Here is a 22,255-nt window from a genome sequence, read left to right as displayed (position 1 = left end):
TATCAATGAAAATTTCATAATAACGGCTGATAATCTCTATATAAAAGTGCGTTTGACGAAATAACCAATTAGGTATGTTATAATCTTACTAGTTTTACTGGAATTTATTTGATCATTTTAAACCGTAAAAAAAACTGGTAGTGTTTAAATGGTAGTTGTTCAATTGGTGCACAACTATGAATATGGCGGTGGCAGGGTTAAATTCTATTAATTACATAAAAAAATAATCAACATAATTTCAGTTTCAGTAAAGCATAAAAAAAACAATCACACATAATTATTTTATCATTATTTTAATAGTCACAACTATTATTTCATCTTATTATATTTGACTATTAAGTTATGTTTTGAATATTTTTTGGAATATCAATGAAAATGTCATAATAAAGGTTGATAATCTCTATATAAAAGCGCGTTTGACGAAATAACCAATTAGGTATGTATAATCTTACTAGTTTTACTGGAATTTATTTGATCATTTTAAACCGTAAAAAAAACTGGTAGTGTTTAAATGGTAGTTGTTCAATTGGTGCACAACTATGAATATGGCGGTGGTAGGGTTAAATTCTATTAATTACATAAAAAAATAATCAACATAATTTCAGTTTCAGTAAAGCATAAAAAAACAATCACACATAATTATTTTATCATTATTTTAATAGTCACAACTATTATTTCATCTTATTATATTTGACTATTAAGTTATGTTTTGAATATTTTTTGGAATATCAATGAAAATTTCATAATAAAGGTTGATAATCTCTATATAAAAGCGCGTTTGACGAAATAACCAATTAGGTATGTAGGTATAAGCTTACTAGTTTTACTGGAATTTATTGGATCATTTTAAACTGTAAAAAAAAACTGGTAGTGTTTAAAAATGGGGTAAGCACATCTAAATTAGTTTTACTTAAAAAAAGATACAAAACTAAAACAAATCTTTCTTATTGTTTTTTTATTTTATTAAAGTGGATATGTTTAACTCGAAATAGGCTTTCCTTTTGGTCGCATAAGTATAATATTGGCTGTGTGAACGACAGTAGCGCCCGCTTGGCGGCTAGTTATTTCCCACATTACATTAGTTAGTTAGGTTTTAGAAAATAAATTACGTTAAAATTTTAATTTTCATCCTGGAGATATTTCCCACTGCACTCAATGATTAGGCACACTATATAGAGATTTACAGTCGTTATTTACCTATCTCTGCTTTAAAAGTAAGTCAGACATATTAATTAATTTCGTGTATCATCTTTAACTTTGAACGTTTTACGTTGTAATCAAAACGTCACTCACACGCCAAGGTCCCAGGCATGGAGACTATATAAAGGAGCCAAATCTCTATGTATGAAAAGTGTCCATCAAAAAACAGTAATTAGGGGGCGCCACCATACACCGAAATACTACCAAAAACAACCAACGTAATTTGGTCGGGTTATTTATTGCCTTATATGGTTCATGTTATACTCATGTCCCAGAGCCTAACTAGCCCCACCGGAGAGATTAAGCACTATTATTTAAAGCTGAAAGCGGTCACTTTTGCAACAATTCTGCCATAAGAGATTGGCATCCTTTCTATACCATCCATAGTCCCAGGCGCAAGCGAGCTAATGTAAACCTTACTTGAAAGTGTGAAGGTTACTTTGACAGCGTACGTCATAACACCTACTGTCCGCGCGCCAATTCCGTGCATTCGGAGGTCTAGGAAGTGGGGGGGTGTGCGCCGCGCCCGTACGTACAAAATGACACCACTCGGTCATGACGCCCAACATTCCTAACATTCCTCACCCGTGCACGGAATTCGCGCGCGGACAGTATAGTTGTCCATGGCGCTGTGGGCACGACAAGTAACGACGATTTTAGGTGTTCTTGGCGTACAAATGGTTAAATAGTAAAATCCTCATCACTATCATCAACGGAATGCCTCCTCAGCCGATGCCTCCTCAAATCATTCCGTCTCTTCGTACTATAACTACACTGATCACACGAATACTTATTACCTTCACAACTCTTATTCTTCAAATGATTCAACGCTTCACTTTTCACATTTGAACTAAAACCGCACTTATCACACGTGAATTTCTCTTGTTTCTTCTCAACCGGATCATGGCAGCGGAGATGGTAGATGAGACTCATGCTATGTCTCGCTTTATAATTACATAGATGGCACTTGAAGTTTCTCTCATCCCGATGTTTCCGCTTGTGTCTAGAGTACTGTGCTTTGCTCGCAGTCGTATAGTTGCATGTTGAGCATACTTGGATGGTTGTTGAATTTATATGACCGAGCTCTATGTTATGTCGTATGAATTCTGCTTCGTTGTCCGTTCTGAAGTCACATTGGACACAGTAGTACGGACTGGAATGAACGAAGTACTCGAAATTTCCTTTTTTCTTTTTCTTCTCCGGTTTTTTCTGTTTAGGTTTCTCTTTAATAAGCCTTTGTAGAGGTCTGTCATCTTCGTCTGTTTCGTCTGAGACCTCCACTGTGTCGATGTGGGGTTCTTCTATAATGACTTCGTCTTCGTCGCTGGATGTAAGAAGAGATATTGGGTTGGGGTCTTCAGTTGTTCTATGAAGTAGAAAAAATAGTATTAAAGGTAATATTCAGAAATACAAGCGCAACGCCATCTAGTGAGCTTTTTATTGATGGCGTTGCGCTTTCAGTCAAGTAGCAATGGGGTTGGCCGTTGGAAATATTAAGCAGATGGCGCCAGCTTAGCTTGCCCTGTCAATCCCTAGAATTGTGTCAAATTTTTGTTGTTTTAATGGAATTTTATGCCGTAGATGCCAGCCCTGTAAACCAAATCTCATAGAAAAACCGGCCGAGTGCGAGTCGGACTCGCCCATCGAGGGTTTCGTACTTTTTAGTATTTGTTGTTATAGCGGCAACAGAAAAACATCATCTGTGAAAATTTCAACTGTCTAGCTGTCACGGTTCATGAGATACAGCCTGGTGACAGACAGACGGACAGCGGAGTCTTAGTAATAGGGTCCCGTTTTTACCCTTTGGGTATGGAACCCTAAAAAGGGGCAAGCTATGATGGAATCAGAATCAGAATCAGAATCATCGCATTTATTCGTGATAAACTATGACATACAAAAGTATAAAAGAACAAAGAAATATAAACATAAAAATAAATAAATAGCTTACCACGAAATGGTCCCGCCTCAGCATAATGCTAACCCAAAAGTCAGCGCTGATCTTCCGGCGAAACCATTTTGAGGGCCACGAACGAACGCAGCTGTACGACACGGCCCTATTTTAAAACACAGAACGCGACTTTGCGGCGGCGAATGGGCGGCGATCAGCGCCATCTAATCTGCCGGTGAGATGTCATGATGACATAGAGGGCCATGTCGTACATGTGCTGATTAATGTATTATTTATATAAAAAAATAAATATATAACACTAGTATTTGGTACAAGCAAAAGAAAATCAACGTGATTACATAACAAAAACTAAAAATACAATCTTACAATATAAAATAGTGGATGTGTTTACTTTGCCAAAGTGAAAGTTCGTACATACGACTGACAATGAAAGTCTCCAAGTTTGTTACAATTGTTACACGAAGAAGATGAATTACACATATAGATATAAATATAACACACAATAGTGAAGTAAGAATTGCAAGGCAGCGACAGAGATAGAAATGCCAACAAAACAAAATTATACAGTCTCATTGAGTTAACATAAGGATAGGACAGAAAAAATCAGGTATCTATATTTATATTATTGGTTTGCTCACAAAACAAGTAATAAACCACATAACTACATAACTATTGGGATAAAAAATTACATTAAATGAAGCTAGTATCGTGTCTTAAAGTCTCCTGCTGATGATGGCGCCATCTATACCTAAACCTTTCCATCCACCATCCACCACAATCTAAACCTTTGACAGTTGCTAACCCCATTTGCACGATAATGTATTTAATTCGTCTCTTTTACGCAGTAATTAATTTAAAAGACAAGAATTACGTGAGAGAGTCTACCAACCAATCAAGTTGTGATAGAAGGACAATAGAAGCCCTAGAAGCATTACACGAAGATAGTTCAGACATTTTGAACACCTCGGTCGCTTATACTCACAACTTACGTAGGCACTTGTTATTGGAATCAACTAACTCCATACCCCCATCTGTCTCCAGACCAGGATCGAGCAACATAAGGCTCGAGGGTCAATATCATAAGGCTTAAAGGATCAATATCAAAAGGCTTCAAATATTACGTACTTGTTATCGGACTCTACTATTTCCATATCGCTTTCAGTGTCAGTACCGTGTCCAGGTAATATAAGGCTTGAAGGATTTATATTATAAAGCTTTAAGTATCAATATCATAAGGTTGGAAATATTACGTACTTGTTATCGGACTCGACAACAGGGACCGGCCCGCTATCCCTTATCGGGGTTTTATAAAGGTATTGCATAAGGCTTAACTCACCATACCCTTTGCCAGACGAAACCCTTTGTTTTGGTTTTAAAAACCCTTATATAAAGCTACCACATTTGAGTAATCGGTAGCCCAAATACCCTTACAAAACCCTTATCATCCGCTCACCAACACCTTGCATATTGCTTATAAGGGTTAGCCTTATAAAGGGTTTCCCTTTTAGCATATAAGCGTGCTAATTTAAGTCATCTAGCTTGTTCATAAAGCACACATTACTTCGAATCCGAGAGATCGTCGGCGGCGTTCTTTGACTAGGCACGTATTTTCTTTCCTTTTCATACACTACCGTAGATATATACTAATCCTGTCTCTTTCACGCAAAGGGAAACCTTTATAATAAGCGCTTAAAGATAAGGGTAACCCTTATTAAGAGCTAGCCTTATTTTTGGTTAGCTCTTATGAATGGGCTTGCAGTTCAATAGGGAAAGTCTTTCAATGTGTTAGCCGTGTTTAAGTGTCGCCCATTGAAAGGGTTTTATCGCGGAAAGGGTTGTCCGGTCCCTGCTCGACAATTTCCATATCGCTATCAGATCTGTGTCAGGGCCGTGCTCAGGTAACATAAGGCTCGAAGGATCTATATAAATATAAGACTTAAAATATCAATATCATAAGGCTTGAAATGGTACGTACTTGTTATCTGTCTCTACTATCTCCATATCACTGTCGGTGTCCGGGCCGTGCTCAGGTAACATAAGGCTTGAAGGATCTATATCACACTGGACACTCTCAAGTAACATCAGGCAGTCTTGGGGGCTCTCGGCTCGCGTGTCATCTGAAAATGTAATAAAACAATGTTTAAAAAACCGGCCAAATCGACTCGGACTAGCGCACCGAGGGTTCCGTACTTTTTAGTATTTGTTGTTATAGCGGCAACAGAAATACATCATCTGTGAAAGTTTCAACTGTCTAGCTATCACGGTTCATGAGATACAGCCTGGTAACAGACAGACGGACAGCGGAGTCTTAGTAATAGGGTCCCGTTTTTACCCTTTGGGTACGGAACCCTAAAAACGGCAAAAAAAACACGTTTCTTATATGGTAACCCCACTTAAATATTTATTTTATTGTTTTTAGTATTTGTTGTTATAGATAGCGGCAACAGAAATGCATCATCTGTGAGCAAATTTCAATTAATAAATTAATAACTCACTCTGATCCACGGCGACTTCTATGAAGACGGGCGCGGTGGCCATTATCTGCGCCAGCTGATTGTCCAACTTGTTGGCTATATGGTTTGCCAGCTGGTTCACGTCCAACTTGCCCTGGGCCACCTAAAATGGTCACAATAAAATTTTGTCATTAACACGGTGAACTACGAATATGCACGAAGGTCGATATTGGTCTGAGCTGCGTGCGTTATCCGTGGGTGTCTATTAAATAAAAAAACTGGCCAAGTGCGAGTCCGACTCGCGCACGAAGGGTTCCGTACCATTACGCTCCAAAACTGCAAAAAAATCACGTTTGTTGTATGGGGGCCCCACTTTAATATTTATTTTATTCTGTTTTTAGTATTTGTTGTTATAGCGGCAACAGAAATACATCGTCTGTGAAAATTTCAGCTGTCTAGCTATCACGGTCTATACAGCCTGGTGACAGACGGACAGACAGACAGCGGAGTCTTAGTAATAGGGTCCTGTTTTTACCCTTTGGGTACGGAACCCTAAAAACTAACCTCTTGTGTGTTTTCATTATTCCTCGTTTCTTCCTGTATCTCTACTTCAATGTCGACCTGCTCAGTAGCTTGTAACTCCTGCACGCTCTGCTTTTCCAAGATGGCCGGGATGAGGTCCTCTAGAGGGTCCGGGTTGAGTCGATCGGCGAGGGGCGGCTGTTTGATCTGGTAATTGGTTATCATATCTTCGATGTCGTTTACTTCGGGTTGATCACTGGAATTAAATTAAACGTTTTTTTAATTATTCTTGCAGCCTATATGTCCTAGCTTTTGACCAAAGAGAATTTACTATGAGTACTGCCATAGTAAATTTTGTAGTCACAGTAAATTTACTCCCATCTATCGAAACGTGTATAGAATCGTGTGAACCAATCCATACTAATATTATAAATGCGAAAGTGTGTCTATCTGTCTGTCTGTTACCTTTCAGAATCAGAATCAGAATGCATTTATTCGTTATAACATAGGTACATTGTATTGGTCTTATAGTTAGAGCATATTGCGAACGCTATGTTTTGCCGCTAGGCGTACGAATTTGTTTACCTATATAAACTAAGTTAAACATGCGCTAGTCTAAGGTATTCATGCTTCAATAATCAAATCAATTACAAAAATAATAAATAAGAACAGAAAGATAATTCACAATAATAATAAAATTTAAAACACTTTTCACGCTTAAACCGCTGAACCAATTTAGTTGAAATTTGGTAATGACATAGTTTGAGTCCCGGGGAAGGATATAGGGTAGTTTTATCCCAGAAGTCAACTTTTACTGGGGTTTAAAGGGGGGGTGGAAGTTTGTATGGGGAATCGACAAAAATTAGATTGGATAAAAAATAAGCTACCCAAATTACTAACTCCACCCAGACGAAGTCGCGGGCAAAAGCTCTAAATAAACCAAATCGATGTGTGAATCTGTAATTTTTTTAATCATTTTAATATAAAACTTCAGAGAAGAGGTTCTAGAAGAAAACGACTAATTGTGGGCAACGATTCTAAGAACCTCAAAAAATAGTCCTATTAAGTTAAAAAGATTTTTTGTAAAACTAAGAGTAAGGAAAAACAGGGAGATAGAAGACCTGGTGTCCAAACCCAACATTATTCGAGAGACAAAAGCGGCTAGGCTTCAGTGGCTCGGACACTTAGAGAGAATGGGAGAGGATTGTGCCATGAAGAAAGCGTACTTGGGACAACCAAACAGGAGACGCCCAGTTGGACGCCCTAGGTACCGCTGGAACGACGGTAGTTGCTACTAGTAGTAGTTGCCCAAGACCTGCTCAACCTCGGCCATGGCGACTGGCGAGAGCTATCGCAAGACCGAGAGGCATGGCGTGATCTGGTGTAGGAAGCCAGGACTCTCTTTGGGTCGTTGCGTCACCGTAGTAAGTAGTAAGAGTTGTTCCCCTCCGTTCTGTTGTAGCAACAAACAAATGACTTACTTTTCGATTACTCCATTCTTGTCCTGTTTCCCATTTTCTTCACCGCCTTGCCTAGTTTCCTGTGAACTCTCTCCATTTTCGACATTATTCTCAGTTACATCAGTATCAGTCGTAGATTCGTCCTTGTCTATGGCATTATTATCTGTTGCTATTTTATTTATGTTGTCTGTGGTAGAATCGGCTTTAGCTTTCTTTGTGCTCTTTTTCTCTTTAGCTTTTTTATTTTTTGGGTTCGTATTGGCGTTTTTGTTTGTGTCTTTCGTTGGGTCTGTGATGTTTCCGTTTTCTGTGGATGGTTTCTGTGGAAAAATATAAATAATATTATTAGCCCTTAATAAAGCAGAAGGATGACAGGAAATACGGAAAATTTTACTCCACCATTCAAATAGGGAGTAAGACTTCTCCCTTATTCATAAAACTTTACGAACCTGAATTAGTTAAATTATGTTTTACCTCTATCTTACAAATAGTCAAAATGACAGATAAAGACAAACGTTTCATAGCTAATTCAGGCTTGTAATGCGTTTATGAATAACGCCATAAATCATGGTGGTAAATATGTCCCTTGCCTTTTTTTTATTGATAAAAAAAAAGTGTGTTTGGCACAAATAAAATAATTAAATCCTAATGAAATTATCATGTGATTTTTTTTTAATTTAACAATTAATTTTTCGCTTTGACCAAACACAACCAAAATTGATTGATAGTAAAAACCAACATCAAACGTTTTACACCATTACGTTTTTTGCCGTCTGCGATTCTTCTGTTCCCCAAAATACTCTAAAATTAAGTAAGTGTAAGTAACAACCTGGGGATAATTGTAACTTAAGGAAACAAACACGCTGGGTACCGCCGTGCCCAGTAGCCGCCGTTTGCCGCGCATGCTTTTATAGTCCGCGTCAGTAAAGTGCGCTGAGCACACGTCGCCCCCCGGCGCCCCGGTCGCCTCTATCCAGGCTGCCAGCAGGGCTCCGCTGCGGGGGAACCTGGGGATAATTGTAACTTACGGAAACAAACACGCTGGGTACCGCTGTGCCGAGTAGCCGTCGTTTGCCGCGCATACTTTTATAGTCCGCGTCAGTAAAGTGTGCTGAGCACACGTCGCCCCCCGGCGCCCCGGTCGCCTCTATCCAGGCTGCCAGCAGGGCTCCGCTGCGGGGGAACCTGGGGATAATTGTAACTTACGGAAACAAACACGCTGGGTACCGCTGTGCCGAGTAGCCGTCGTTTGCCGCGCATACTTTTATAGTCCGCGTCAGTAAAGTGTGCTGAGCACACGTCGCCCCCCGGCGCCCCGGTCGCCTCTATCCAGGCTGCCAGCAGGGCTCCGCTGCGGGGGAACCTGGGGATAATTGTAACTTACGGAAACAAACACGCTGGGTACCGCTGTGCCGAGTAGCCGTCGTTTGCCGCGCATACTTTTATAGTCCGCGTCAGTAAAGTGTGCTGAGCACACGTCGCCCCCCGGCGCCCCGGTCGCCTCTATCCAGGCTGCCAGCAGGGCTCCGCTGCGGGGGAACCTGGGGATAATTAGAACAATGTTTAATATCAATGACTTTGACTACTGTTTTTCTATTATAAAAGCAAAGTTTATGTTTAGAGAACCTGGGAAAATAGATTCTTAAATATGTATGTTAAATGTTGTTCACGATGACGCGTCGCATATGATCGGCGTGGCGTTCCAATGGTTAAAATGCAAAAAAAAAAAATGTTTCTATCACGTAATTCTTGTCTTTCAAATTAATTACTGCGTAAAAGAGACGAATTAAATACATTATCGTGCAAATGGGGTTGGCAACTGTCAAAGGTTTAGATTGTGGTGGATGGTGGATGGAAAGGTTTAGGCATAGATGGCACCATCATAGCTTGCCCCTTTTTAGGGTTCCGTACCCAAAGGGTAAAAACGGGACCCTATTACTAAGACTCCGCTGTCCGTCTGTCACCAGGCTGTATCTCATGAACCGTGATAGCTAGACAGTTGAAATTTTCACAGATGGTGTATTTCTGTTACCGCTATAACAACAAATACTAAAACCAGAATAAAATGAATATTTAAGGGGGTGTCCCATACAACAAACGTGATTTTTTGCCGTTTTTTGCGTAATGGTACGGAACCCTTCGTGCGCGAGTCCGACTCGCAATTGGACGGTTTTTTTAATTTGTTGCCTTTTTCTAGTGACAAAAATGGCTTGCCAGACAGACAATCCTACTAACATTACGATGGTAACTCTCTCTGTCTGTCTATTACCTCTTCACGCTTAAATTGCTAAACTGATTTAGGTGAAATTTGGTATGGAGATAGTTTGAGGTCCAGGGAAAAACATAGGACAGTTTTTATCAATCATCATCATCATTACACCGACAATGGAGCAGGCAGAAGATAGTATAATATACCTTTCATCGGTGAAGGAAAACATCGTGAGGAAACCGGACTAATCCCAATAAGACCTAGTTTACCCTCTCGGTTGGAAGGTCAGATAGCAGTCGAACTTTGAACAGTTTGAACCATGGGTCCAAAAAATAATAATCGTGAAACAAAAGCTTAATAAATACTTTCAAACTATAGCGAACATGATCGATCTAGTCGTTTTAAAGTTATTGCAAACAATCTTCTTATCTTAGTTAAAAGACGTAGGTACAAAGCGCTGCAAAGGTTTTTTTTTATACCACGTCGGTGGCAAACAAGCATACGGCCCGTCTGATGGTATGCAGTTACCGTAGCCTATGGACGCCTGCAACACCAGAGATATTACATGCGCGTTGCCGACTCTTTAAAAAACCTCCTTTATTGAAGAACCCCAAACCCACGGGAAAACCTAGGTGTATACTCCCTTATGGGGAATTCGTTGCTCACAAGGTCAGTGTGTCACCACCCCAACTATTATTATTAAAACTACTCTTATGCTAAATCTTATGCTAACCACCTCTTAAGAATTTACCCCTAAAATTTGGCCATGTGATCGTCTAGATAATAGTTAGAACCCCTCGAAGTGTACCGCAAAACCTTAGATTCTTTAATGAGTATCAACTAAATTTTGGACTCCGATATTATTCTATTATTAACTACCTATATATATATTAAAGAATTTTTATATTTATGGTACTGAAGATATATTAATATGAAACTAAAGAATATTTTAATAGTTACAGTAGTAAAAATAGTAGATTGTGTTGCTAGGGAGGGAATTGACATATTTACGGTGAGGCCGCACATCGAATCCTGAACGAAGCGAATGATTCCATAATTGAAAACTGAGCGTAGCGAAGCATTCTTAAAATAGTATTCCGAGCGTAGTGATGAAATTAATATTACAATTTTATTAATCTATTCGTGTAATGTAAATGCTGTTAAAGGCTTACTACATATGACATTATTTAGGTAATTGCAGCATATATGGTTAATATGAGGTTAAAAATGTTATTGGAAAAATGAGTTTAAAAATGTTTTTGGTAAAGTCCCGCTACGCCTATTAAGCCTTCGGGATAACATACGAAGCAGCACTCCCAGGATAAGCCCATTTACACCCTAGCTTTTTAGGAAAAGTTATAATTATACTATCACCTTCTAAACGATGTGTGAGTTCACACGTACTGCTTCGCATGCTCGATGCGGGTCAGAAGGCCTTATCCCGTTTTAAAACATCCTTCGGGACACCTATCCTAACATTGTAGCCAGACGGGCTATGACCAACGCTTCGCAACCTAAGCATTCCTAGATGATCTGATGAAAGAAGCGCCAAGTATCATCAGTCAATCAAAATTACTTCTTTTTTATGTTCAAAAGCTAGGGATACTAATCCCTTTTCCCAATTCCCAGAACTAAAAGTATAGACTAAATTTCTAGTCTTTTAGATGTATAAACGAAGCACTAATGTCATTTGCTATATTTTATGAGACTGAAAAATCAAGTTGAGCATTATTCCACTCAAATTCCCATTGGACTGCTCTTGCCTGCCAAGGGGTCCCTAAAACAAACCATTCTTCTATCCCAGAACGATCTGTATGTCTAAACCCATCTTGATATTTTAAGAATTTATTTTGCAAATACCTTAGAAACCTGATTGCAAAACTCAGTACCTCGTCTTTACTCCAAAAACCAGAAATTTAATAGATAAAAAAATAAAGATTTCATAGGAATTTAATTTATTTTCCCCAGATAAATTAAAAGTTTGAAAGATTTAGGCAAAAGAATCCTTTACCTTTTAAATACACATATTTTAGGTTAATGAAGCCATATTTTTAAGTCTTTAAAAGAAGAATTTATATCAACCATATCAGAGTCTTAGACCAAGCATAAAAGAGACCCTACACACAAATACCTACAGACAAATAGTGTATGACTCTACCCTATTTATAATCCTACCCTCTGGCCCTACTCTAGGTACACCCAAAGCACAGATCGCACTTACCATTGACCTAGTGCCTTGGAATATACACAAGTGTATCCCTACTAGAAGCTGGAAAGTTCGGTAGACCAAACCGAGATTAGCAAAACTAATGGTCCGTATATTTGACTCCCCCTCCTATGCTCGCAAGCCAAAGAATTAGGAGGTAAGTCGCCCTATTCCGTGTCTATCAGTGGATCGGAACCCTTTGCACACACCAGCACCAACCACATGAGAAGTCCTGCCGCAACTAAGACTAAGTATATAATAATAATCACGACAGAATCCTTCCCCGCAATCGGCACTAGCATGCGCCAGAGCACCGAAATATATAAATATATTTAATAGGGGACCAGATCCCAATTACTGCCGACTTTAGTGAGCTCAGATTACTCCGAATGGCACGCACGTGATGCCCTCACTTCCATCTAACAGCTGGGCTTTGAGACCTGGGAGATAGTTCATCTCTTATGTTGGTAAAGAAGAGATGCCAGGCCCTCTCAAGCCTGGAACTAAAAGACTCCTAACCACCCATCACCTTTAACACCGCCAGGCGTGATGAATGTTTAGTTGGACAAACTGTCAGTCCAAGCAATGATCTGGCTTCAAAAATAGCAAAAGACCCCATAGAAAAGACACTAAAATAACTAAGAGTAATTTTACTAGTATAATTTCTCACAAAACAAACAAACTAAATAAAGAAGTGAAATTCCCTTAGACACCATTATCCAAGCTTAACATTACGAAAATTACTTCTCGCAAAATTAAACCTAGACACAATTCCAAGTACCTGCTATGCAACGATATTGTCCCTGCATAACGTGGCGGCACTTAGAACAATACAGTGTAGAAAATTTCACTTCACGGCACTCAACACTACACACAACACATCAGTAAAGAATCTCCACCATAGTCCAAGTTTAGCGTTACGACGATATTGTCCCCGTAAAACCAAACACAGACCAATTCCAAGTCCTTGCTATGCAACGATATTGTCCCTGCATAACGTGGCGGCACTCGGAACAACTCAGTATCGAAAACTTTACAATAAAATAAAACCCATACATAGCAGCAAAGAATCTCCACAATAGTCTAGGTTCAGCGTTACGACGATATTGTCCCCGTAAAACCAAACGCAGACACAAATTCTAAGTTTAAATTTACCAAGATAATTCCAAGTAAAACAAACACAGAAAAAGTAGCAGAGAAACTTCGCTTACCAGTACGAAAATTACGCCCAAAAGCCAGAGTCACGACTAGTCCGATGGTTGAAGAATGAATGAATCCCCCCGTGCCCACTCCGGCCTTTTATACCTTTTAGTAGCGACAGGCGACTAGCGACAGGCGACAAGCGACAGGCGACAGGCGACAAGCGACCGGCGACAAGCGACCGGCGACAAGCGACAGGCGACTTATTAAGACAAACATTATCCAAAAAGTACCAGGATACCAGGATTGAGAAGGAGGTCGTTCGCCCCATGGCACGTAACGGCGCTCGACTCAAGGAGAAGGTCATATGTACAATTGTGTTTACTAATCCTTACGGCCTATATCTTAACGTTCACAATCACTAAATGTCGATTCCCCCGATATCTATCCCTTTCACGCATGCGATGTTTTAGAAGGACAGAGACATTTACAACGACATCCACATTTCACGCACACATAGATAGCAGTTCAGTTTGAGGAGCCCAAACAAATAATAAAAGAAGGAGCGTTCTGAAATCCATTACGTATGAATCTGACGTGTTATTTTACTTTATGACATTTTTAATTTATTTACTAAATTCTTAACTCATTTCGATGTGTTTTACGTTTATTAATAACAAATATGATTAAAACAAATTCCGGAAATTAAGATTTAACTATCTTTTACACGTAAGTTTTACGATCAGAATGTAGTATCCAAAACGTTATTGCATGTCATATTGTACCAGGAGCAACAAAACGTCAGTTCGACATCCTGTCAAGCTGTCAGTCTCCGTAATTTTATATTGAACCTTTTTTTTAAAGTTTATTTTGGTTATTTCTAAGTTAAAAACAAGGATTAATTTAACGAGAACACTAGTGTTAAATAGTAAAGCATGGAATTAAGTGCTTCAAGTTTCATCTGTCAGAATATTTAGTGGAATTATGAATGAAATATGCGACCGAAGAGGATTTCAGTTTTACAAAGGTATATTTTCCCATCTTCTATGTTTTTGTAATGAAAAATGAGCTTATTACTAGGCTATAGGCATACGACCAGTCACAAGTGCCTAGCATTGTAGTCAAAAAAAAAAAAAAAAACCCTTATAATTATAATAAATTTAATATAATTTTTTGTGACATGTGAATTGACTTTTGTTTTCTTTTTTTGTTTTTTGATATTTATTTCTAATTTCGACCATGATTTACTTTATTTAATTTTTTGTTTTTGTTACACCTAATTGTATATTTATTGTTTAGATATTAATTTTAAGTTTTATCTCGATTTATATTTTAACTGTATTGTAATTATAAGTTTTTGACATGTAAATTGGTTTTATGAATAAAATGATTATGATTATGATTATGCTCTTATGCTTGAATGAAAAGGGGAAGACTTACTTGAAATACTCAACATCTGGACTGGAGACATCGCAGCCTTCTATACAGCATGATTTGCCCATGACGGCACCTAATTTAATACATCTGCAAACAAATTATAACAACATTGCAATTTACTGGGAAAACTAAGGAAAAACGGGTGACTTTTTAGGGTTCCGTACCCAAAGGGTAAAACGGGACCTTATTACTAAGACTCGTCTGTCTGTCCATCTGTCACCAGGCTGTACCGCTGTACTGAACCGTGATAGCTAGATGAAATTTTCACAGATGATGTGTTTCTGTTGCCGCTGTAACAACAAATCAAATACTAAAAACAATGAAATAAATATTTAAGTGGGGCTTCCATACAACAAACGTGATTTTTTTGCCGTTATTGAGCGTAATGGTACGGACCCCTCGTGCGCGAGTCCGACTCGCACTTGACCGTTTTTTATATTTTTTGTGTTGCATTTATGCAACCTGAATAATGATTTGTTATTGTTTATTTTGTTATCTACACCTAAAATCCGATGGGGGGGGGGTTTCAATTTGTGTATTTCTTTGAGTAAGCTAAACATGTTCAATAAGGGAACTAGGGTAGGGTAGGGTAATACTGTATTTAAAATAAATTATTTCACACCATGCATGAAGCCACAGATGATTATTAGAAAAACCTAGATAGTCGTAATTTTTAAACACAATTCCTATTTAATCAATCAGATTAAAGTATAAAAAGTAGGTGAGTTGACCGTGATGTCATTGTGTAATGTTTTATATAAATTCCATATTATCAAATCGTTTTGACAGTTCTACAAATGAAACTGAATTGACTAGTAGGAGAATACCATATTAATGATATACCATTTTTATTACTTTTTTATTTATCTTACTTGAAGAATGATAGCTAAATCTCATATAAGTTGTACGAAGTATGAACTTTTTTTTTTTTTATTAAAAGATTTACATTGTTTTATGTACCGATGTTATGATAAATAAAATTTGTAAAATAATCAATATCATTTGCAAATTTTCAAATAACAAAAGTTTTATTAGAACTAAAACTATGGCATAAATAAAACACTAGCCAATATAAAAACTTAAAAAAAAATAAAAAAATAATTGAGGCAGTGAACGCGGCAAAGGCAATAACTTGTCTTGCGTCCCTATTCTAAACTGCCAGGATCGCAACAGCATCGTACACTGGCGCATCACATTTCGACCTTAAAGCATAACTGCATAAGGTTGAAATTGCATCAACAAACCGCTAAACCAAAATCGAAAGATGCGATGCGATTCACCGAATAAGACGCATTAATTAGTTTCGACAAAGATTAGATTATCGATCCGAATGTCTAGAGAAATGAATAAAATTACTAAATATAGCATTATACAGTATTTAACACAGGATTTACGCGCGAAATTCGTCAAAACAAAGGTTGAAAACGCTCACAAAAAATCATACATACCGAAGAATACGAATGAATATAGCAGCTATTCACGACTGAATAACATTATATGATTAAATTGTATATTTCTTTAACGTCACAAACACGCTAAATGCTTATTCAACTGGATATTTCAACGAAATAAATATATTTATTTCAACTTCCAAGCGCTTGCTCCGACGACTTTGACAGCTTGGTTGTTTTTTTTTTTTAAATCCGCCATTGCTTAGGGGGCGCTGAAAGTTTCGTACTGCCGAGCATCCGCAACGGTGTAAACTAACGTTTTATTATGTGGCTTAAACGATGCGAGTCTCCGAATCAAAATGTCGCTGTGACGCTGTCGAGGTCGTGTGCGTGTCGATTCGATTTGTCAAGTCAAGCAAATGCCAAAACTGCCGAATGTTGCGAGAATTGTTATTTGGTTTGGTTTCAATTTTCATTACGTCCACATTACATCGTTATTTTAGCAAACAAGTGCCATTCTGCATTTTATTTTGTACCTCCTCGAGTACATTGCACTATTAACACACTGCACTATTGCACATTACCGTGGAATTCCTCGATTTTAATCAGAGATGGATAGATAGAGCGGGCAGCAATGCATCGTGAACATTAGCAGTGAGTGTGTATCAAAAAGTCTACAGCATATTTCAGCGTCTATTTCTACTAGCTTAGGCTATTCAGCGAGAGATGTCGCAAGAGGGCGCAAAGTATGTATGGGTAGAGTTGGAACCCGTGTGGGAAGGTGCGGCTGGCCTGCACACGAAGCAAGAGCATGAGCTCAAAGAAAATGTGAAGACAGAGGTTAAATCAGAACCCGAGGAAAACATGTGTGTTATCAGCGAGACGGCTGGGGCCGGCTTGTACTTGAAGCATGAACAGCCTGAGAGCGCACAAGCGCACCTAAACCACGCGGTAGAACCAGAGGTTAAGACAGAACCCAAGGACATGTCTGGCAGTGAACCAGCTGCCTGCTTGTACAGTCACATTGACCCTGAGGTGAAGGCAGCACTTAAGGCAGAGGATGAAAACGTGTGTGGTGACAGCGGAGCAACCATACAAACCAGTTTCGAGTATGAGAGTGCCCACACCAGTCAGGTGAGCCATTTGGTGATGGCAAACATTGAATCTGAGAGTGAGAGTGTGTGTAGCACAAGCACACTGGCAGAGCAGGCACTGTACCTTAAGCATGAGGTAAAAGATGGACTAGTGGTGGGCCCTGAGGTATACCATAGAGGTAATTAATTTTCAAAACCCCCTCACGTAATTTATAGACGTACCCTAAGGGTTCATCCATTGATTACGTCACACGAATTTCGAGGTTTTTGACCCCTCCTTGTCACACTTGGTCACATTTGGCAAACCCTTCCTCCCCCTGGTGTGACGTCACTTCGATTTGACAAAAGAAATATTAGCAATTTTATAACCCAAAACAGATTAGGAAAGAAAATTAAACGATATTGTTCCAAGAACTTGTTATCTAACTGTACAGCGAATAAAATAATTTAAATAAGTTAAAGTGAGGTCTGAGGTCACAAAGCTTGTGACTCCCCCCTCCCCCTTGTCACATTTTCTTGAGCCCCTCCCCCTCTAAACATGTGATGTAATTAATGGATGTCCCCTAAGTATACAGACATTGGTCATTGTTACAACATACTTACATATTATTATACATATTTTATATACCTACTTGTTACAGAATCATTTGACTTAGCAATAGTGAATCCTGTACCAGAGCGAAGCTGCACGGTCAGACTGGAGCGCATGCACTTAGACATGGAACACTGTGTGTGCAGGATCGGAGACTACACATACAAGTTCCAACTGTGTAGTCAACAAGAAAACGATACAACAGACGAAAGTGAGTTAAATCTAATTTTAATTTCAGCTGTATGAGCAGCATCCTCCGCACATCTCTGGTGGAAACGCAGCCTGAAATAAAAATCGGCGTCGTCTTTTTTTTGTCGAATTTCGATAAAATTTGATGGATAGATATAGGTAGTTCCCTATTTTGTACAATATAAGCGCAAAAATCTTCCAGTTACGAAAAAGTATGGTATTTTCGTAAAACGGATATCCGTTGTTGAATGAAATTGTACTTATGTAATTACATAAGTACAATTTCTTTCGGGACAAAAGTGACGTTTTTCAACCAAAAGTTTTCAAATGTCGGTTGTTGATAAGGTTGGTTTCAAATCGTACCGTATCGTATTTTCACGGAAACGTACGAACGTGTCTTGCTATTTCACTCAGTCTCCGTTCAAGGAATACTGACGTTGACTGAAGAAGCATGACAGATACGAACGTTACGAAGCGCAAATTATGCACTACATCTGTACTACCAAAGATAGATATAACTCCGTAATAGATGGATACAGTCTAAGGAAAAAACGTGCCTCGAAAATCAAGAAAATTTGATTCTCGTTCAGAGGGCGCTACTAGTTTTGGCCAACTGTCGTATAGATGGCGTTGACGGTTTCGTTTGTTATTTAACAATTTTAACGGATATCAGTGAAAGAACATGGGTCAAAATCATAAAAATAATTAATGCAAATAAAAAAAATCATTTATCTACATTTAAATACATTTTATCGTATTTTTATAAATCTTCATTTTTAGTTTTAAAGTGCGTCGACAGATGGCAGTGAATTTACTGGGGTTACAAAATTTACTATGACAGTACCGCTCTAGTATAAGTTACTCTACTACGCTACGCCTTCGCCATAACGCTAATATCTGCGAGTCCGAGCTTTGCTCGGAAAACATATAAAAACTTAAAATGCGCGTTTTCCCAGAGATAAGACCTAGATCGATTTTTCGCCCCCGAAAACCCCCGTATGGCAACTTTCATCGAAATTTTTAGAGCCGTTCCCGAGATCCCCGAAATATATAAATATTGAATTATATACAGAATTGCTCGTTTAAAGGTAAGCAAGGATAAGATAAGAGTTCATCCAATCCCACCAGTCTACTCTCTTCTCTTCCTCTTCTCTCATGTTCTGGACTATCAACTCCATTTTTTGGAGATTTTCCTCCACGACAGTTGTCTGCAAATCTCTACTCTGCCCATTTTTTTTGTTTGACAGTTGGCAAACCTTTTTGGTTGGGTTATTATTAAATAAATAAATATTATAGGACATTCTTACACAGATTGACTAAGTCCCACGGTCAGCCCAAGGAGGCTTGTGTTATGGGTACTCAGATTTTATTGATATTCAAATAATAGTAAACATAAATCAGTTATGTTATGACAGTTCGATGGCGGTAGTGAACCAGCCAAATTATGGTCTAAAGAGCAAACTGATTTGATCATTGAGTTTGAGCTCTTTAGAATCCCCTTGACGAGTAGTAGAGGAATTTCTAAAGATAAGTACGGTCAGGCCTATGGAACTCTCCGCGCGAGCTCGGATTTATACCTACGAATCGCCTCCCGTTCACGGTAGAAAAGCAAGCCAGTTGGTTGCCACACGCGCTCACGCACGCACGTCACCGCGCGCCGCACTTGCAATTTTTACGATAGTTACAAGCTACGTAGGTACTTACTATTGAACTTCTTTTAATAAACATGTAGTGTTTATTACAACAAATTTATAGTTACAAAGTAAAACAGTTGTTAATGAATGAATGAATGAATGAATGACTAAAATACGTAATTTAAGATTTAGATTTCATTTTATTTCACTCCGCTGTTAGAAATGATAAATACCAATAGGTGTTTATCATTTCTCATGATAAATATCTATTGGTGTTTATTATTTCTAAGCGTCGGCAACCCTAGCTTTGTGCCTGTGCGCGCGGTGCGGGGAGCGGCCCGCCGAAGGTCACTCCATTGTATTTTTGTGTAGGTATCAAAACAGTAGGTATTTGCGTTTTCTTTGAGAGATAAGTATCTGTTCGTAAGAACTATTATATAATCTGTGGTACGGTGCCTATACCTACCTCTCGCGTCGGGTGATGCTGGTCCCTATGACTCTTCATTTCTATATAAATAAATATTAGGGGACATGACATTTTACACAGAGTGATCATAGCTAAATAAGAATATTTTGTAGATAATACGTTTTGTTTTAGTTTAATTGCTGTAATTTTTAGGGTTCCGTACCCAAAGGGTAAAACCGGGACCTTATTACTAAGACTCCACTGTCCGTCTGTCTGTCACCAGGCTGTATCTCGTGAACCGTGATAGCTAGACAGTTGCAATTTTCACAGATGATGTATTTCTGTTGCCGCTATAACAACAAATAATAAAAAGTGCGGAACCCTCTGTGGGCGAGTCCGATTCGCACTTGGCCGGTTTTATTTTTATTTTTAACTAGAGACCCGCCCCGGCTTCGCACGGGTAAACCTTTACAAATTATACACCTAAACCTTCCTCAAGAATCACTCTATGGATAGGTGAAAACCGTTTGAAAAACCGTTACGTCTTTTTTGAGTTTATCGCGAACAGAAGACCGACAGACAGACAGACGCGGCGGGGGACATAAAAAATATTCCTAAATAGTTATTTTCACCTCAGCAGCTCGAACAAGCCTACTTTCGTCACTCCTGGGAGTGAAACAAAGTAGCTTTTTAATTTAGTGAAGGCCATGAACTGCCACTTTTTTTTTGTATTATTTTGTGTAATACGAATTACATCTTAACCTTTAATATGTTCTCACTACTGAGGTGAAAAATTATGTGTGCAACACGAGAGCAAAGTTATTTTACATCTCGTGTTTTTGAGTCCCTCGCTACGCTCAAGATTCTAACTTAGAATCACTCGCTTCGCTCGTGATTCAATTATAGGATCTTTCGCTTTCTCAGGACTCAAAATAAACACTCGCAAGAAAAACTAACTTTCCTCTCTTGTTGCACAAAATTATTTGTCTATGTTTTATTAGGCTCTGTATTTCATATTTCATAACGTTTCAAATGTGAAAAAAAAATCAAAAATATCAACTGTTCTTTTGTCTTATTAACTATATAGTTTTGATATTGCAGGATATTCTCAGCGCAGCGCAGATGATGTTGACGAGGAGCTATACAAATGTGAATCTTGTAGCTTCACTAGTGTCCATAAACATTATTTAAGAGTTCATAAAAACATCGCCCACGCCAATGAGAAAATGTGTAAACAGAGAAAAAACAGTGAAAAGAAACCCTACCAGTGCGATCAATGCAGTTACGCTTCTAACCGCAAAATCGGTCTGGCAATTCACAAAAGGGTTCACAGAGGGGAAAAAGCCTATAGATGCAATCAATGCGATTACGGTCACGCTCGCAAATATGAATTGGAAGTTCACATAAATACCGTGCACGGGAGTGAAAAAGTCTACAAATGCGACCAATGCAAGTTTGCTACTGTCCGCGAAGACATATTCCAATCTCACAAAAAGATGCATACCAAAAATATTCCTTACAAATGTGACCAGTGTGATTTTGCTACGAACGTCAAAGATTATTTACAAGTTCATAGAAAGACACACACTGTTGAGAAACCATACAAATGTGATGAATGCGCTTACGATAGTGCCAGCGAAACCCTTTTGGGAATTCACAAAACTATGATGCATGGCGCCTTCGCACAACGACTGGGTAACGGGAAAATGAGAAAAACGAAAAGAAAATCTAGAAGAAAACATACATATGATGCATAGTATGCATTGCAATGACAATGCAAAAAATGAAACGTCATTTGTGCATGGGTGCATAAAAAAGATGAACCTTAATGTGCCTATAGTTTAGATTATCTAGTGTGTTTATACGTTTTAAGGTTAAAACTCCATGTTTCAATTATTGTGATTTCTTGAATTTACTTAACATCCATATATTATGTAATAAAAATAAATAAAGTTGATACAAAATATCTAGCTTGGTTTGGTTCTATGTTCGACTTTGAATACAGGTAGTAACAAAAATACTAATGTTCAGTATAAGAGCTGTTACAGACGGGCGTACCGGACCGCAACCTGTGCGGTCCGAGGCCTATTCGATCGAGTGGAAGGTGGTCCACCATACGTCCGTAAAGAACGGAACTACGAGCGAGAAAGATAAGACCTACAAAACAATATACAATTAACCTTTTGGACGCCAATGACCGATATATACGCACCGTAGGCTCAACGCCAAAGACCGATTAATCGGTCATAGACCACAGAGCAACATAGACCTATATGCATAAAGTTCAATTTCAGTTTTGACATTTCGGTGACGCGGCGTCTGGATTGGCGGCGTCGAAAAGGTTAATATACACCCACCATCTGTAACAGATTTAACCTTTCGTGTGTGCGCGGTGGTCTTAGGCGGGATTCCA

General features: G+C 38.6%; 2 protein-coding genes across 2 annotated transcripts; one reads left to right on the top strand and one right to left on the bottom strand.

Moving 5' to 3' along the window:
- Positions 1-15: 15 nt before the first annotated feature.
- LOC134752414 (zinc finger and SCAN domain-containing protein 10-like) lies at positions 16-16,145 on the bottom strand. Its single transcript, XM_063688125.1, has 9 exons — positions 15,985-16,145; positions 14,540-14,623; positions 8,849-9,085; positions 8,573-8,729; positions 7,566-7,864; positions 6,127-6,340; positions 5,605-5,725; positions 5,085-5,226; positions 16-2,566 (listed from the first exon to the last, which is right to left on the bottom strand). Exons 2-9 carry the CDS (start codon positions 14,599-14,601, stop codon positions 1,882-1,884), a joined length of 1,917 nt encoding a protein of 638 aa, XP_063544195.1. The 5' UTR covers positions 14,602-14,623; positions 15,985-16,145; the 3' UTR covers positions 16-1,881.
- A 152-nt stretch (positions 16,146-16,297) lies between these two features.
- LOC134752259 (zinc finger protein 726-like) lies at positions 16,298-21,801 on the top strand. Its single transcript, XM_063687889.1, has 3 exons — positions 16,298-17,200; positions 17,663-17,824; positions 20,944-21,801. Exons 1-3 carry the CDS (start codon positions 16,654-16,656, stop codon positions 21,597-21,599), a joined length of 1,365 nt encoding a protein of 454 aa, XP_063543959.1. The 5' UTR covers positions 16,298-16,653; the 3' UTR covers positions 21,600-21,801.
- Positions 21,802-22,255: the final 454 nt, after the last annotated feature.

Source organism: Cydia strobilella, chromosome 24, assembly GCF_947568885.1.
Source record: "Cydia strobilella chromosome 24, ilCydStro3.1, whole genome shotgun sequence".
Classification (NCBI taxonomy): domain Eukaryota; kingdom Metazoa; phylum Arthropoda; class Insecta; order Lepidoptera; family Tortricidae; genus Cydia; species Cydia strobilella.
The sequence above is the reverse complement of the archived record's forward strand: the minus strand, read 5'-3'. Positions and strand labels throughout refer to the sequence as shown.

Coding starts and splice junctions, on each gene's coding strand:
- LOC134752259 (XM_063687889.1), top strand. CDS start 16,654: ATGTCGCAAGAGGGCGCAAAGTATGTATGGGTAGAGTTGGAACCCGTG. Junction 17,201..17,662: donor CCCTGAGGTATACCATAGAG/GTAATTAATTTT, acceptor TACTTGTTACAG/AATCATTTGACTTAGCAATA. Junction 17,825..20,943: donor AAACGATACAACAGACGAAA/GTGAGTTAAATC, acceptor TTGATATTGCAG/GATATTCTCAGCGCAGCGCA.
- LOC134752414 (XM_063688125.1), bottom strand. CDS start 14,601: ATGGGCAAATCATGCTGTATAGAAGGCTGCGATGTCTCCAGTCCAGAT. Junction 8,730..8,848: donor GGCGACCGGGGCGCCGGGGG/GCGACGTGTGCT, acceptor AATTATCCCCAG/GTTCCCCCGCAGCGGAGCCC. Junction 2,567..5,084: donor ATAGTAGAGACAGATAACAA/GTACGTACCATT, acceptor TCTACTTCATAG/AACAACTGAAGACCCCAACC.